The sequence below is a fragment of the Strigops habroptila genome, chromosome 20, assembly GCF_004027225.2.
Source record: "Strigops habroptila isolate Jane chromosome 20, bStrHab1.2.pri, whole genome shotgun sequence".
NCBI lineage: Eukaryota > Metazoa > Chordata > Aves > Psittaciformes > Psittacidae > Strigops > Strigops habroptila.
Genome location: NC_044296.2, coordinates 3,322,318 through 3,338,320, shown reverse-complemented (window position 1 = coordinate 3,338,320; position 16,003 = coordinate 3,322,318). Strand labels below are relative to the sequence as shown.

Below are 16,003 nucleotides of genomic sequence, written 5' to 3'. Positions count from 1 at the left end.
TTTCAGCTTTGGCAAACCACTTTCTGGTTGTCATGTATGATCCTGACAATATCGTGTGTTGGCCACACAAGTGTTTGGGATAGGTAATGCCCTGCCTGGGTTTTGTCTTGGTTTTTTTTAGCATAAAGAGATGGAAATTGAACCACTCCAGAGAGCAGAAACCCCCGAGACACAGCACGTGCCAGGGAACACGTGCAAAGAGCTGCAGGCTCATCGGGCCACCCCATACACTGCAGTTGGGAGTTCGATGCCCCATCCCTGGCAGTGTTCAAGGCCAGGTTGGACACAGGGGCTTGGAGCAACCTGCTCTAGTGGAAGGTGTCCCTGCCCGCAGCAGGGGGGTTGATGGCCTTTAAAGGTCCCTTCCCACCCAAACCATTTGAGGATGACTCCATGATTCCAGTTCAGCCTCCAACTCAAAACAGGGCTCACTTCCAAGGGAGGTCACATCCCTCAGTCTAGTCAAATGGCTCATTCGGTCGAGTCCTGAGAACCTCCCCAGGCAGAGGCTGTGCAACCTCCCTGGACACCAGCACTGACCTTCCTCCAGCTCTGGAAAGAGATTGCCTGATCCAGTTCTACAATGTGCTGCATTTCCTACTGGCACCGCTCATACCATCACCTCTTTGTTATTCCCACATATCCTCAGACATCACTCCATGATCCAGGAAGGCAGAGCAAGACACTGGAGGTTCACAGGGCAGCAAGGGCCCCACAGGTTTCCTTGGCTCAGGCTCTGTGCCTTGGCAGAGGGAATTGCCTACCCCAGCCCTGGAGCTGCCCAGGTCAGTACGCTGCTTGTGCCTGGACCAACATCTTCAGCAGGGAGGAGCAGAGAGCTGGTGTGTACACACATGCTCAGGAAGCAGTTTATTTGCTTTGGAATTTGCAAAAGACCTTAAACCTTCTGCCAAACTATGAACCGTGACCTGAGAAGACACACATTAGGTTCTTTAATTCTACCCTGCAAGACAAGGGTGGGGAAGATCTGATCAGAGGCTGAATCAGGCCCCAACACCATCCTGTACAGCCAGTGGTCAGATGAAATCTCTTTTCTAGCTTCACTTTCTTTCCTCTGTCCTTTTCCTGCTCCTTTTCAAACCTCCTTCAATAGCACACCATGACCCACTGTGTCCTGCTCTGCACTGGGATGAACAAGAAAAACTCTGCAGAGCAGCATTATCCTTAGCCAAATCTGCTGAGAGGAGCCCTGGCTTTGTAGCTCAACATCAGCTTAAGAGAATCAGACCATTAAGTTTAATGTTCCTTCTATTTTCTCAGGGTGAAAAGGGCAAGGATTTTTTTATTTTGCAGGACCTAAGAATGACAACAGCTACAGCCCCAAATGCAAAGAAACAAGAAATCTGTTAGAATAAAGAAGTATCATCACTTTGTACACTCTGATTTCTCAGCGCAGAACATGCTTGAGCCTAATCCAAAACACAATGAAGTCAAGGCAAGCCCAATGACTTCAACAGGACTTGAATTAGACCCTTCAAATCTCACACAAGCATGTGCTCACTGTTAAGCATTACTGCATGGGAGCCATAAACCATGATGCAGAAGGGCCAGTAGAATAGTGGGAACTTCACACAAAGCAGGGAAATTGTTGGCATAGTGAGAAGAGAGAGGTCTAGCAAATGGATTTAGCATAGCATTGTAACAGTAATGGTCTTCCTGAGGCACAGAAAGAGGCAATAAAGGCATTCACAGGAGTAGGCTTTTGGTAGGAGCTATCTAAGGGATATCTGTCCTGATCCCCACTGAGTTATTGCTGTAGAATTACAAGTTATTTTTCCAGCCATCTTTCAATTCCAGTGAAAAAAAAAGAACTTCCTCAAATGTGTTTATTTAATTGCCAGCAATTTCCATTGCCAGGCAGATGAAATCAACAAACACAGGGTAGAGGCAGTTACCAGAATCCAGAGCATCTCACTAACAAACACGAACATCACAGCACTTTGGGCAGGTTCTTGGGAATGGGCTGCTTTGGGCAGCGCAGCTGAATCACAGGCTGCTTTGAGTGGCTCGTGCTGTTGAATATACCAAAGGGCTACAAATAATGCTCCTACCAAAGCAGGGAAAAGGTTGTAAATTCTGATTGTAACTTACATGGCTGTTGAGCAAACTGCTTTTGTGTGATGTAATCCCTTCATTTTTTTGTAGGTTTTCAATCGCCATTTCAAGCTAAAGAAAATGTGCACAGGGAAAAAAAAAACACAGGGAAAAAAAGAAAAAGAAAGGAAATCAAATAGTTAGCAACAGCCAGGATTATTATTTCTTTATTAATATTTGAATGATTAATGCTTTATATCAACAGGCTTGTGAAAAAGAGGCAAACAGATGAGGCACAGTCTTTATGGGATGAAGTTGCAGAGACATTCCTGTATGGCATGCAACCAGCAACACAGCAAGGACCCCTATGAGGGTGAAGGAGTAGACCAGAGGGGTCTGATCTTCCACTATTGCCCATTTATAAAAGAGCAGCAGTTTTCCTTCTCCTTTCCCCTTCGTGCCTATACCAAAACCTCACCAGACAGATAATGCTGCAGCAGGTCAAAGGGGATGTGCTATGGAGAAGGTGCATTTTACCCAGCCCTTCCAAGGCAAACTGGAAGCAATGACTTCAGTTATCATTACTTCTTAATATTCTGACAAAAAACTAATGGCAACTAATTAGGCCAGGGGCACAAGCTGTGTCAACACACAGAACGGGATGTATTAAAGCTCTTTGCTGCAGAAGAGAACTGCAATGGGACTCTGAAGGAAGAAGAAAGGTTTCAGTTAAGTGAGCTTCTTCCCATGAAGACTGCCTGGTGCATCCTGATGCTACCTGTGCTCATGTCCATTACCTCAGAGCTTCACCAAGCAGAGCCCTGGTGGGGCACTCTGGCCCCTGAAGAGTCCCTGAGTCTCCTTGTTCCCTTTGCCTGCCTTCTGTTCTACACTCAGCCCAGCCTTGGCTGCTGCCTTGGGACCAGCGCCTGTCCTGGACCCTTCTTGTCTTCTCCTTCCTGCTGGTGGGGCTCCTTTGGCAATCTCTGGCAATCTCTAGCCGATGGCTGCTGGTCCCAGAGCTCTAGTGCTGCTGAGCACAAGGTTTTTGCAGGTGAGGAAGGAAAGCAAAAACTCCAGACCAGTAATAAAACCCCCACAAGACGGGACTGTCTGCTCCTGCCAGTAAATGTTCTCAAACCCTTGTTGTCTGTGACCTGTTAGTGCAGGCAGGACAAGGCAACACATCAGCCAGTAAAGCTTGCAGTCAGCAGCTATCTCTAGCATCTGTCCTCTTTTAACATGCATTCTTCTGTAGGCACATGCACAAAGCATCTCCACAATGAGCTGTCAATGGCCTCCTTCACGTAGTAGCCAGGTCCTGCACTCCCTTTGCACTAACTAATAGCACAGTGAAGGTAAAGGTTGAGATAAACCCCACCATTTACAAACCCAAGCTCTGTCAGAAAGGTGGGAGAACAGAACAAACCACATCTAACTTCTGAAGAACAACCAAACATTCAAACAAAACCCCATTCAACAACCAAAGACATAGTCTGTGCCATAACCATCTCTGAACATGATGCTCTGTCCAAGCACCTCCAGCACAGGTTCTTTGGTTTCCATCCAAAAGAGCCACCATTGTAGCAGTTCTCAAGTAGTTCTCACTGAATTTAAACACAAGTCAGCCTAAGACTATGTGTAAGTTGGTTTTTGAGAAAGCTGTCCATCACACCACGGTGTACCATGAGGAACCAGGGACTGATTGCTGATGCAGCCTTCAGGAAATGAGTCAGTGTTAGAGGGAAACACCATTTCCTTCCTCTGTTCACAGTGTGGTGCCAGTTGAGCAACACCTCTTACGCAAGCACAGCAATGCTGCCTGTCCTTTTGGCATTTCAGTAAGTGTCCCATACAAATGGACACCTTGCATCTGCAAGAAGCAATATCACAGGGGAAAGACTAAAAGCTCTTAAACAGCCCTGCACGAAGGTGAGGAGCTTCGAGGACCCACTTATGGGAGGTCTGAAGGATGGTAAAGCCTAATTTAAATGAAGATTAATAGTGCTCTGTTGGCAAGGCCTGAATGGGACTGCTTCATGTGCTGTTTCAGCCCACTGGATGGAGCAGGGCATCATTACTCCAGCAGATATGGAAGCCCTCTCGCTTCCCCATTCCTTGCAGCTGCCTCTCACACAGCAGCCCTCACATTGCTGCCCTCTTTGACATCCATCCCCTTTGCACTACACCCCACAGGCCACTGCAAACACTACAGCTTCCTTGGCTACAGCTGCAGGAGCCAAGTACATTTGCTTTCTCTCCACAAAGCTCTTAATCCTGCCCAAAGTACGTGTTTCCAGGACTGCAGCCTCTCCATCCTCTTTAACACCAGCCTTTCCTATCCTCTGTTTAAGCAAGACATGTTCCTGCCCATTGATTTGATGTAATCATTGCTCTCCTTAAGCCTTCCACTATCTCTTCCCCCATTAGGATGTGAAATTCAAATCAGTGATCATGGCTCTGCTCTATTCCCCTCCGACTCAGGTCTGTGCTGAAAGAACTGAAAGCCTCACACAGACACATCCCCATATTGGCTTCCATGCGCTATTTTACCCTCTTGAGCCCCTTCACAAGACCCAAAGCCATTCTGTGTTACAATTCCTTCAGAAGTCCATTCTCGCCTGCAGCAGAGTGGATTTATTTCAGATGCATTTTCATAAAGGTCACTTCCTGAATGCTTGTTTTTTTGCTGAACAGCTTTATCTGGTGTGAGAGCTCCAAACTACATCTATTCATGGGACATTTCTACTGATTCATTCTACTTGGGCTTTTTACATTGCGCCCATCACCATGGAAATGAAAAATGAATAAAAAAGACAAAACCCCAAACCCAAAAACCCCCAAACCCACAAGTGGTGGTGTGCAGCTCTGCAAGATGCAGCCCCACGCGGCTGACAAGATCAGCAGCTACTTCCTTTCAACTCACTTGAGCAGTAAATCCAGTGCTAGTTTTCAACTCTGACCAGTTAAAATACACACAGACACAATTCCCACACAAGAAATGATGCCCAGCTAATCCAGAGCTGTCATTTTCTCTTCCACCCAAAGCAAAGGACTTTACCCCTACTTCTCCCTAAGGCAGAGCACACACACTCCAGGATCAAAGACAACCTTTCAAGGCACAAAGATTCAAACCCCATGAAGTGTATATTCTTAAACTCAGTGGGAGGAGGAAGCACAACCACATTTTCAGGAGTGCTCAGTAGCAAACAGCTCCTGCTTTTCTCCCTGGGTGGTGCTGTTCACATGTTCAAACCTGGCCACACACACGGAATTACACCTCCATTTGTGATTCTGTTTGCATACACGTGTAGAAACACACAGAACTCGGGAAGGGAACGTGAGCAGTGGCCCAGGAATTAGCTCCGGCCCTTCGTGGCAGATGCCCAGATAAAAGCCCTGGTAGGTTCTAGCTGCAGAAAGGCTGGTTTGGGTTACTAGTTGCATCCCCCTGAGTCCCACACAGCTGTACAGCTGTGCTTCCAGCATCCTGGCACCTCGACTGACATGATTAAAGCAAATGAGAGCTTTAAGACATTTCTGTTTGATCAGGATTATCTCTAAAATACATTTTCTTCAACATGGCATGGACAGAATACACAATGGTGTAGGAGATACATATAAAGACTTTTTGATCACTGTGCATTTGGCATGATCAGCTTGACATCCCTTTCATGCTAGTTATCCACTGTGTTAATAATGGATTTTTCAGGTCTCTTCATAATTAAAAACATCTATTTCTTTATTTTGGGTAAGCCAAGCCCCACGTTTGGATGTTATCAGAAAATGTTAATATAGACAATTCTTGTGAATTGGAAAGCCAAAACATTTTGCTTGGAGGGGGAGAGGGAGGAAACACAGAACCCCCAAGAATTTATTCTTACCTCCATGCTGCATCATTTCAGTGATGCACTGAAAGTTTGCCAAGCCTCTGCCCACCACCAAGAGAGACATTGCAAACTCTCCTTGAAAAAGATCTGTAGTACACCAGTGTCTATTCTCCCCCTTGCATTTGCATGGCATGTTATACAGGCATATACACAGTGCTAACTAACAAGTGGAAGTTTTATTTTCTGAAGGCTTTTCACTTCCCTTGGAATAAATCCTGGCCCCTGAGCTGCAATATCTGCAGGGCTACATACCGTTGCTGGAGAGGAGCGTGAAGTATGTGACAGAGAATGTCTAGTGTTTTCCATCCCCCCATGAATGAGATAGGCTCCCGAGCCGGAGAGGATCTGACTTCCCCCAATGTCCATGGTGATGCCCACCATGTTGTGAGAGGGAATGGCTGTAGGAGAGGAGGATGCCGCTGTAGTCACCTGAGCTCCACCTCCCTGCGGTTCGAAGTAGGATGCTGCGCTGCTGGGGGCGTAAATCTGAGCTTCCGTGTTGTAGGAGTAGGCAGCTCGTCTGTCAAAGGAACAATAGGGTCAGGAGGTGGAGAGGAGCTCCAAGATCTAGTCTCATGGACAACAGTTTCTGAAATCAGGAACACCTTTGGAAAAAGGTTGGATTTGTTCCATTGAATTTGAAACCTGTGCTGTAGGCATCAGTCCTGACAATGGTGATCAGTCCTCTGACTGCCCTGGAGCAAAGGCCCATGGCCACAGTGAGAGCAGAGCCCAGGAGCAGCTCTGCAGCCACTTGAGGTAATTTCAGTGAGGAAGGCTGAGAGCATCCCTGAGGGCAGCAGGAGGAAGAGGGAACCTTACAACCCCCTCTTCTTTCCCTAGCAGTTCTGCTCTGGTTCCTAAAGCCGCTCCATATCACCACACAATGGGCTGGGCAGAGGAGAATACCTGACACTTTAAGGTGGTATGATTCCCTGGAGAATAGTCCCTCCATGAGAACTTCTCTTCCAAGGCTGGAGTCTGGCTGAAACTACCCCTGTAACATGGCATGAGAAACAACTGTTCCTCCTCTTCGTCCTTTTAAAGTGCCAGCAGTGCCAGGGTGGAAAGAGCCTGGGAGGACTAAAGGGCTCAACCCAGCTGTGAGGGGAACAGGGCTCTGCTACTGCTAACAAGGGACTCTTACATGGTTCCATTGGTATAAACAACTTCTCCTCCTTCCACATACTGGACCTGGGATGGATATACGTGCTGCACGGCTTGCACCTGAAACAAGCATCAGAAACTTGAGTTAGGGATTGCTTGGGAACAGCGGGAGAAATTGCATATTACAGCCTTAAACAACTTTCAACCTTGAAATTTGTCAACCTTATGTTGACATTTAGGTTTTCTTTTTAAAAGAGAAGGAAAACCAAACCAAACCACCACTCCCCCCCCACCTCCTGCTTAGGAATCCCAAAGGACATATTTATTTTTAAAGGTCAAATTAAAATGAATAAATAAGTCCTTGCTCCATGAGCAGTGGAAACAATGGAGCTGGGTTTCCTCTGCACACATGTCTCAGGGCTGGTTCTCCGCTGACTAATAAGGGTGAGATCATGCTGCAGCCTTTCCTTCAGAGAGGAGGGTGCAGTGTCCATCTGCGAGGGACACAGTTGTCCTCAGTCAAGTTGGGGGTTTTCTTTGCTGAAACTGAGCAACCAAAGAAAGACTTGCTAGAGGGAAAAGCCAAGAGAGTCAGGCTTACTGTCCACATGAAGCAGCACCACATGTGCCTGGTTTCTTAGGAAACAAGGACTGCAAAAGGCAAAGTTCAAATAAATAAGAACACTTGCATGGCTCTCTGTCACCTCACCTTTCTATGAAGCCACACGCAGTCAGTACATTTATTTGTGGCATTAAAAAAGAATTCCAAACACTCTGCCTCTAAAAAAGTCTTTACAGAGGAGGACTGCTTTTAAATGGCAATGAAAAGCATCCATCAAATCTTCAGATATATGAAAGACAACTGGGACACTGAAGGTTCTTTCTAAACTTTAAATATCTTGAGAGGTTCTTTTGCCCTCAGTCTAAGAAAGGAAGAGAGATGGTGAAAGCTGTTCTCACAGTGATCTCCAGGGCTCTCTAATCAAAAGCATGGATTTTCCTAAGCAGCTATCTGGCACTGTTTCAGATATCGTGTGGGATGTGGGGTCCTGGGAACACAGGGGGCCCTGCGTGGTGTCTTGCCCCAGAGGTATTACCTGTTGTGCAGCCTGCTGAACTCTGGGAACAGAGATTTGCTGCATCTGCGCTCCTTTGGGAGCAGAGCCTGTGGCTTGGACCAAAACCCTCTGAAAGAAGAAGATACAGTAACAGACACTTACTCTCAGTGCGTAACACAGGTGAGTTAGGTATTCTCTTTCAAACTCTCATGGAAAGCTTGCCTCTTACTCCAGTAGCACTAGTACCCCTTACTTAGCATCCCTGCAGTTCCCATCCTTCCAATGCAATCTGCACCAGACACCCACCTTAACCCAGTACCCCAAACTTGGGAAAAGATGGATCAACATTTTCTGACATGGATCATCTTGAAGTCTTCACACAAGGAAATAACAACTAACAGCTCAACATGAGGTTCAGTCGCAGCTAAACGAGAACCACTCCTCACACATTTGCATTTTCCTCCTGTGGCTGCAAAGTTTCTTCTCTTAGGGCTGCTATTCCAAACCACCCTCTGCCTCCTGCAACAAGAAATCCCACTCTCCAAGTGCCACAGCCCTTACAGTTTCTACCAGCACCAAAGCTACCATGAAGCATCTCCCTTCAGTGCCACCAAGGGCACAAAACTGAGTTGCCTCCCCTTGTGGTGGTCACTGTCTTCTACCTTTTCACTGTCATTTCCATCGTCCCCCTGCTCTTTGTGCTGGCATTCAGTTTGAGGTTGGACACACACCTCGTAGAGTGCTCAGCACCTTGCAGATCCAACAAAACAAGCATGGGGATGTGGTGGATGGAAAGAAACGATTCAGTGAGGCCCAAAGCCAAGTATCAGTATGGTCTTTTAAACCAATGAGGACCTTCTCCAAGGAGATAGTCATCCTCTGTGGGTTGAGGCTTTAAAAATACCCAACAGATTGGGCCAACAGAACAAAAAGCTGCCAAAGAATCCCACATGAATCCTAGAAGAGACCTTGACAATTACTGGCTACCTTATACACATAAGCTTCTGATTTTTAGCCCTCTGGCTGGAATTATTCATCCCCAACCTGTAAGATGAGGCCGTCCTGTTCGTACAGCCTTTGCTCACACTGAAAGGTAGACCAGTGATCAACATCACCAAAGGCTTCAGCATCACACCAGTCATGCTGCCAGCAGTTCATCCCTAGGGTTTTCTTTGTCCTGCTGGTGAGAAGGGAAGGCTCTGGATGCTTCTCCTCTTCAGTAATTTTCCGTGATCCTCTGGGTCTTCCTTAATCCATGGAGTTCCACTCCATACTCCGTGTCATGATGACAGCACCGGCACAGGCTGGATGGCTAATTTCATAATCCAAAGCCAATGGGGTTTCTAAACTTCTTTAACATGTTGCCACAGTCAAATTCGCACAAATGACTGACGATCCCTAAAATACTTGACACTATTGCTCAGTGGTATCCACATCATTCCAACACGAACAAGAAACGTTGCCCAGAGAAATCCAAGATGGGAAGTTTGAGAGCTGACAGCGAGCTGGGCAGCGACGTGAATGTCCACGTCTGCTGGGGAGATGCTCCTACCAATTCACAACTTCTAATTGTTCCTTTTCATCAGCATCCAATGGCAGCTACTTCTGTTCACTTGGGAGTTGGAAAGGGTGTAGCTAAGTTACACCCACCCATCCTCTTATCCTTCCAGCTTCCTGCGACAAAAACTTCTTTTGATAGTTCCCCAGAAGGCACAAAAAGGAACCAGTTTTACTTAACCCTTCCCATTTTCAACTAGGCAGTTTCATTCATCAGTGGAAGCTATCATTTCTCTCCCATCAAGAGACCTCCCAAGTGCATCACACTCATGTATCAGTCATGAACATCCCCCCCCCACAACTGAAAATGTCAGGATCCACCTACCAAAGGAAGAGACCAGCATGTGGCTTCTCCACCCTCTCCCTGCCTTAGCACTTCCCTCACCTCTTCTCTGTTGAGTGTAGTACCTCATTTGCAGAGATGCCTTTAAGGACTGTTTCGTTTTCTCCTGCTTTTATTGACACATCAAATAATGACCACAGGATCTTACACTGAAGCAAACACCAGACTGCATGAAGTAGCTTCCTCAGGTAGTCAAGTTAAGATCTAAATCCCATGTTTTATAGCTTGCCCATTTGTAGGGCTAACACAGGAAATATCTGTGGCCTTTATCACAGTCCAGCAATAGGTTCTCCCCACTACCTCAAGGAGCTGAGTAACAATCCTAAAATCCCAGGTTTGGGATTTTGGTTTGGGTTGGAAGGGACCTTAAAGCTCGTCCAGTTCCAACGCCCTGCCACATAAGGGAAACCTTCCACTAGACCAGGTTGCTCCAAGCCCTGTCCAACCTGGCCTCTCCCCTATATAAATCCCCTGGATTAAAATACATCTGCCAGTAAAACCAGTCTCTTCTGCATGGAAACCCCATTCCCAGCTGTGCAAACGTTACCTGCTGAGATGATGGCACCAGCTGCACCACCGGAGCTTGGGCTGATGCTGAGGTGTGAAGTGCCACAGAAGCTGCTGAGTCTGATCCACCCTCTGAACTCTGCATGCTCACTGCTGGGGAGAGAGGAGGGGAGGTCAGGCAGGGAAAGCAGAGCTACACCCCAGGAACCCGCGGCCGAACAGCACAAAGTCCCACTGGAAGATCCAAGGGAAGTGCTAGGAAGGAAGGTAGCTACCTTCCTACACAGAGGACTCTTTTTAGTCTTGGAGCTAATTTTAATAGAGGATTATATTAAGAAAAAAGAAAGTTGCACAATTGTTCCACAGAAAGGAGAGGGAAGGAACAGAAAATGCATTTCTAAATATAACCAAAAAGTAGCGCTGGAAAATTAGTGTGTCACAGTGAGGACAGCTCCAGATCTGGAAGATTAAAAGCATACTTCTAAAATAATTTTTTCTCCTTATCATCTTTAACTACTGCAAAAACAAAAGTGAACAAATATATGCCTGGAGCTTAGCTAATGCTGTCAGGAAAGTGGGGTGGTCAGTATGCATTTATAGCCACAACCAATAATCAAACATGAAGAGCAGAAGAACAGTGATTCACCATCTTTTTAACACCCCCAAATCACCCCCACAAAGAAACACCTCCCCACTCCCACCCATGTCCTTGCCCCAGAACCCCACCAGCCTCACCCAGATCCCCAAACACTGACACACCATCATCCTCCAGTCCTGCTCCTACGCTGCAACCCTACAGAGGTGATGCCCTCAGCATCTTCATGCTACCCGGGTCCCCCCATCCCGGCCAGCACTGCTCAGGCACCTTTGGAAGCATCCCAAGGGCAACATGGGAACATCCTGGGGATAGAGAGATGGCACGAGGGCAGGGTTCTTTACCCCTTGGGACTCCTCGCTCCCACATGGCACTGCCCCGGCTCCCTGTGTCCATCGCCACCCGAGGGACACCAAGCTTGCTGCAATGGTGCTTCCCAAGAGCAGACAGTGTCATTTGGGGGGTTTTGATGTAATATGAAGGGGGGGGACCTTTTATTTCTCAATTTCTTGTGAAAGTTCCTGTTAAAAAAACTATTTTAGGAGCTTTTCTGCCACCACTTCAAAACCAAACGCTTCAGAAACATCCCGATTTGGAGCAGTGTCATCTCTCCTCTCCCAGCCTCGCTGCTGAGCGTAACACAGCCTCCAAATAACAGCAGGAAATCTTTTCCATTTTGTTTCCTTTCTATATCCAATATTTAAACTTCTTCCTCAACTTTGTGCATGTTAAGAGGCAAAAGGGAAAATGAGAAACAGAGGGACACTGGCCTATCATCTGATAGCTCCTTGTGGTAAAAAGCAATGCAACGGGGAGGTGAAGGGCTCTGGTTCACAGCTTTCGAGGGTTTTGCAAGTGGCAGCATCTAGCATGGAGAGGTTATAGAAGAAAGCTGGGTAAGTTGCCCAATATATTTTAATGGTCTGTTTGAGAATGGTTCTGGTGGGGTCAGATCTTGGCATTTCAAGTCTACAGAAAGATCTCCTTTCAAGTGTAGTTCTAATCAGAAAAGGACACTCAGAAGAGATGCTATCTCCAAATTACCACCTATTCATCCCTGCTGGTGAATTTCATCTTCTGGTTTCCCTCAGTGACCCAAAGAGTGGAAGCTGAACTGTCGGCTGCCAAAATAAATCATCAATGTGTTTCTCAGTTTTGTTACAAAACACAGGCTCTGCTACTGATGACAACCAAGCCAGACACAGAGACTGATGAAATCTGGTTCTTCCAGACAAGGTAGACAGACACAGAAGTACTGGAGCCACCAAGGCACATGTACAAGACTTCTTATGATTTTGTTTATCAGTGCAACATCCTGGAGAAAGAATAATTCATTTCCATTAAAGCCATCCTGTGCTTCCTGAGGACTGGAGAGACACACACGTGTGTGCCATCTGCTAATGTTAATTTGCAGTGATGAAAAGCTGACAACGTAAACAGAACTCCTATGCTCTGAGAAACCATCGCAAGGTGCTCCAGAGCTTTGCTGATGTCCTGGGAGCACAGCTACAGAGTGAGCAGGCTCCAGAGGATGGGTAAGCATCATCTTTCCAGAAGAGGAAATGCGGCATCCAAAGTCTTGCTCTTCCCTCTTCTTGGGAAGTGTGTGTGTGGAGCAAGGAACATCCTTGTAGCTCCTTTATGGACATCAGCTGCTGGAGCTCGGCTGTCTGCTTGTGCAGCTCTTTGGCAGTTCTGCCACATCCCTAAAGCAAATGCCCATGAAAGGCCTCGCTTCTCTGCTTCCATCTCATTTATCACCTCCCACAGGGGAGGAAGTTTTACAGTGTTTCTGATCATCCTCTCCTAACAGAGACGCAGATGAATCATAGAAGATGCTGCGAGGGCTGGAGCAGCTCTGCTCTGGAGCCAGGCTGAGAGAGCTGGGCTGGTTCAGCCTGGAGAAGAGAAGGCTCCTTAAGGAGAGACCTTAGAGCAGCTCCAGTGCCTAAAGGGGCTACAAGAAAGCTAGAGAGGGGCTTTGGACAAGGGCCTACAGGGACAGGCCAAGGGGAATGGCTTTAACCTGCCAGAGGGGAGATTGAGATGAGCTCTGAGGCAGAAGCTCTTCCCTGTGAGGGTGCTGAGGCGCTGGCACAGGGTGCCCAGAGAAGCTGTGGCTGCCCCATCCCTGGCAGTGTTCAAGGCCAGGTTGGACACAGGGGCTTGGAGCAACCTGCTCTAGTGGAAGGTGTCCCTGCCCGTGGCAGGGGGTTGGAGCTGGATGAGCTTTAAGGTCTCTTCAACCCAAACCATTCTATGATTCCATGACTTGGCTCAAAAGCAAGCCCTCCTGTTTCCCAAAGATTGAAGATTTGCTGCCTTGCTCTTAGATGTGGTCTAAGAAAGAGAGGTTCATCCCAGCCACGCTTGCTTCCACTCCTGGCTGGGGAAGGACGCTGTAGCTCTCTCACAGCAGGAGTGACCAACAGAAGCTATTAGAAGGTGTCTCGTGGCGTTTGGCAGCGGGTCAAAGCCTGGCAGCTTGGCAGCCCTCGGCACTGGGGAGCTGGCACAAACTGAGAAGCTTATTAGTAGTCAGCAGTGCTGCTGGTGGGTCACAGAGAGGATCAGCATCCCCATCCAGGGCTCCTTGCTGGGTTAAGAAGAGCAATAAGACAAGTCAGTTGTTATGCCAGGGAAAAGAGCAGATGGGACCTGACCATGCATCAGGAATGAAATTGCTGTGAAAAGTGCCTTGCTGAAGACATCAGCGATTCAGGTAGAGACAAGTTTAAAACTCTGGTTGCTCAATGGGGCTGGTGATGCCAGGGGCAGCACCAATACTGTGGAAGGCATTGCAGAAATCTGGATTCCAGGTTGCATCATCCCTGAATGAATCAGGCAGATAACAAAGCTGCTGTTTACACACGGCTATTTGGGTATGCAAGCAAACAGGAAAGAAAATACAGAAAACAACTAAGAATTTCTGGGTGCTATTTCTGGTTCTGCCACCAACTTGCTCCATGACCTTGAACGGATGCTTCCCCTTCCCTGGGCTTCAAGTTTCCCACTCCTAAAAAAGCCACGATACTCCCCCAGGTAAGGGATTTGTTGAGCACTGGCCTCAAAGTCTGAATGTATTTGAGAAAGACAAGTAGTACTATCACTAGCCTTGAGGGTTGATAAAAACTCCAGTTCTCACCGTTTCATTCATAAGCCGCGTTGCCTTCGTGTAGATGGCCTTGCCTTTGTTAATCTCTCCTGCCTAAACCAGCTGCCAAATGCTGGGGAAACAGAGATAAGAGAGGCGAAATATTTCCATGTTCAAATTTGCAGCCGGAGTGGGAAGAAAAGGAGCGGACAGCAGGAGAACATCCCACAGCTCCCGAGCGCCGAGAAGGGAAAGCAGCAGCATCCTCTGCACCGGTTCCCAAGGTCCCCAAAAGAGCTCAGGAAAGGAAGGAGCTGGAAGGGTGCTGGGGCTGTGCTGCCAGCCAGGAGATGAGGAGGAACTGCAAATGTTTTTCCACAGAATGGTTTCATATAAACTATCAGCTCGTGAGCACTCAAACAAAACCATTTCAGAGCTAAATGCCAACACCCCAAACGTCCAGTACCTGCTGCTGAGCAGAGCCAGAGCACGAGCCTGCCCCAGGGAGGTATTTGGTTTATTTTCCTTTGGTGCTCCGGTCCTTGCTCCGTGGGACATGTAAGGACCAGCAGCATCCCAGGCGGCCCTGAGTCTTCAAATAAAAGAGGATTTAAGTCCTTGACTTCCTCAGGCCCAGGGTTGCTTCTGTTGGAACTGCAGCCCAACTCCTCGGTGTTTTTATACTCGAAGATGTCACCATTTGAAGTGAATATAATCCTCCCCTGCCTCATTTTTATATTTGAAGAGCAGCCTTACAGAAAGCAGGGGTGGGACTGGCACAGTCTTGGCTCTCGTGGGGTATTTAGGTCTTGTATTTATATATCTTTCTTTTTCGAAGGCAAAAGTGTAAAACATGAGCTACCTTACACCAGCAACCAGTGTTTGCTTCATCCAGAATGATCATACAATCATCCTAGTGCTGCTTTCAAACCACTAACACTGTTTCAGTGAATCACTTGCTTAGTTGAAGACAAAATGTATCATGAAGTATTGTATTTAATTTGCTTTTCAAAGCTTACTTGGTCATCCTTTGGTCTTATTTCAACTCTTAAAATTCCTTTATTATAACCTTTTTCTCCTGGCAGAACTGTTAAAATCATAGAATCACAGAATGCTTTGGGTTGAAAAAAAGCCAGTGCCTCACCACCCTCACAGGGAAGAACTTCTTCCTCATATCTAACCTGAACTTCCCCTGTTTCAGTTTAAACCCATCACCCCTTGTCCTATCACTACAGTCCCTGATGAAGAGTCCCTCTCCATCACCCTTGTAGCCCCCTTCAAGGGGCTGCTATGTAATACTGGGACATAAATGAGGGAAAGGAAAATATCTTTGATGAGTTTCTTTTTCTTTTTAAGAACTATCAATTATTCTACGTCTGGGACAAAGTTTCTCTTCTATTTAAGCTTCTCAGTAAACTGGGTGGGTGTTATCACCTTTCCCGGGAATGGAACTCCACTGCCCCTCCATTTGCTGTTTGTAAATGGGCTCAACAACTTTTCCTCAATGGGAATTTAAGTGTGGGGCATCAAAATCTGCCAGGAAAATGCCTGCCTTGAAGTACAGGACTTGATGGGAAATCAGATTTGAAGGATGTACATCATGGTTTTCATCTCAAATTAAGCTATAAAAAGGTGGAAAAAGTGTCTTTTTCCAGGTGAACTTGCTCTAATTACACTTGCTTTTTATTTCTGAGGGTTTTCTTCAAACAGGAAGCACATGCCAAGTGCATTAGCTCTCCAGCTAAAAGGAGGTATCCTGAACTTTTAATCATCACCTACACACGTTGTCAGCCACAT

At 46.9% G+C, this 16,003-nt stretch overlaps 1 protein-coding gene across 1 annotated transcript in view; it reads right to left on the bottom strand.

Annotated features, from left to right (window-relative positions):
• Positions 1-10,665, bottom strand: part of RFX2 (regulatory factor X2) — a 29,771-nt gene extending 19,106 nt beyond the window's left edge. Inside the window, exons 1-5 of the mRNA XM_030509602.1 lie at positions 10,558-10,665; positions 8,150-8,239; positions 7,093-7,172; positions 6,198-6,465; positions 2,113-2,187 (exon numbers count right to left, since the gene is read on the bottom strand). Of these exons, the coding sequence (XP_030365462.1) occupies positions 2,113-2,187; positions 6,198-6,465; positions 7,093-7,172; positions 8,150-8,239; positions 10,558-10,662 (618 nt within the window). The 5' untranslated portion in view covers positions 10,663-10,665. The remainder of the gene's footprint in view (positions 1-2,112; positions 2,188-6,197; positions 6,466-7,092; positions 7,173-8,149; positions 8,240-10,557) is intronic.
• Positions 10,666-16,003: the final 5,338 nt, after the last annotated feature.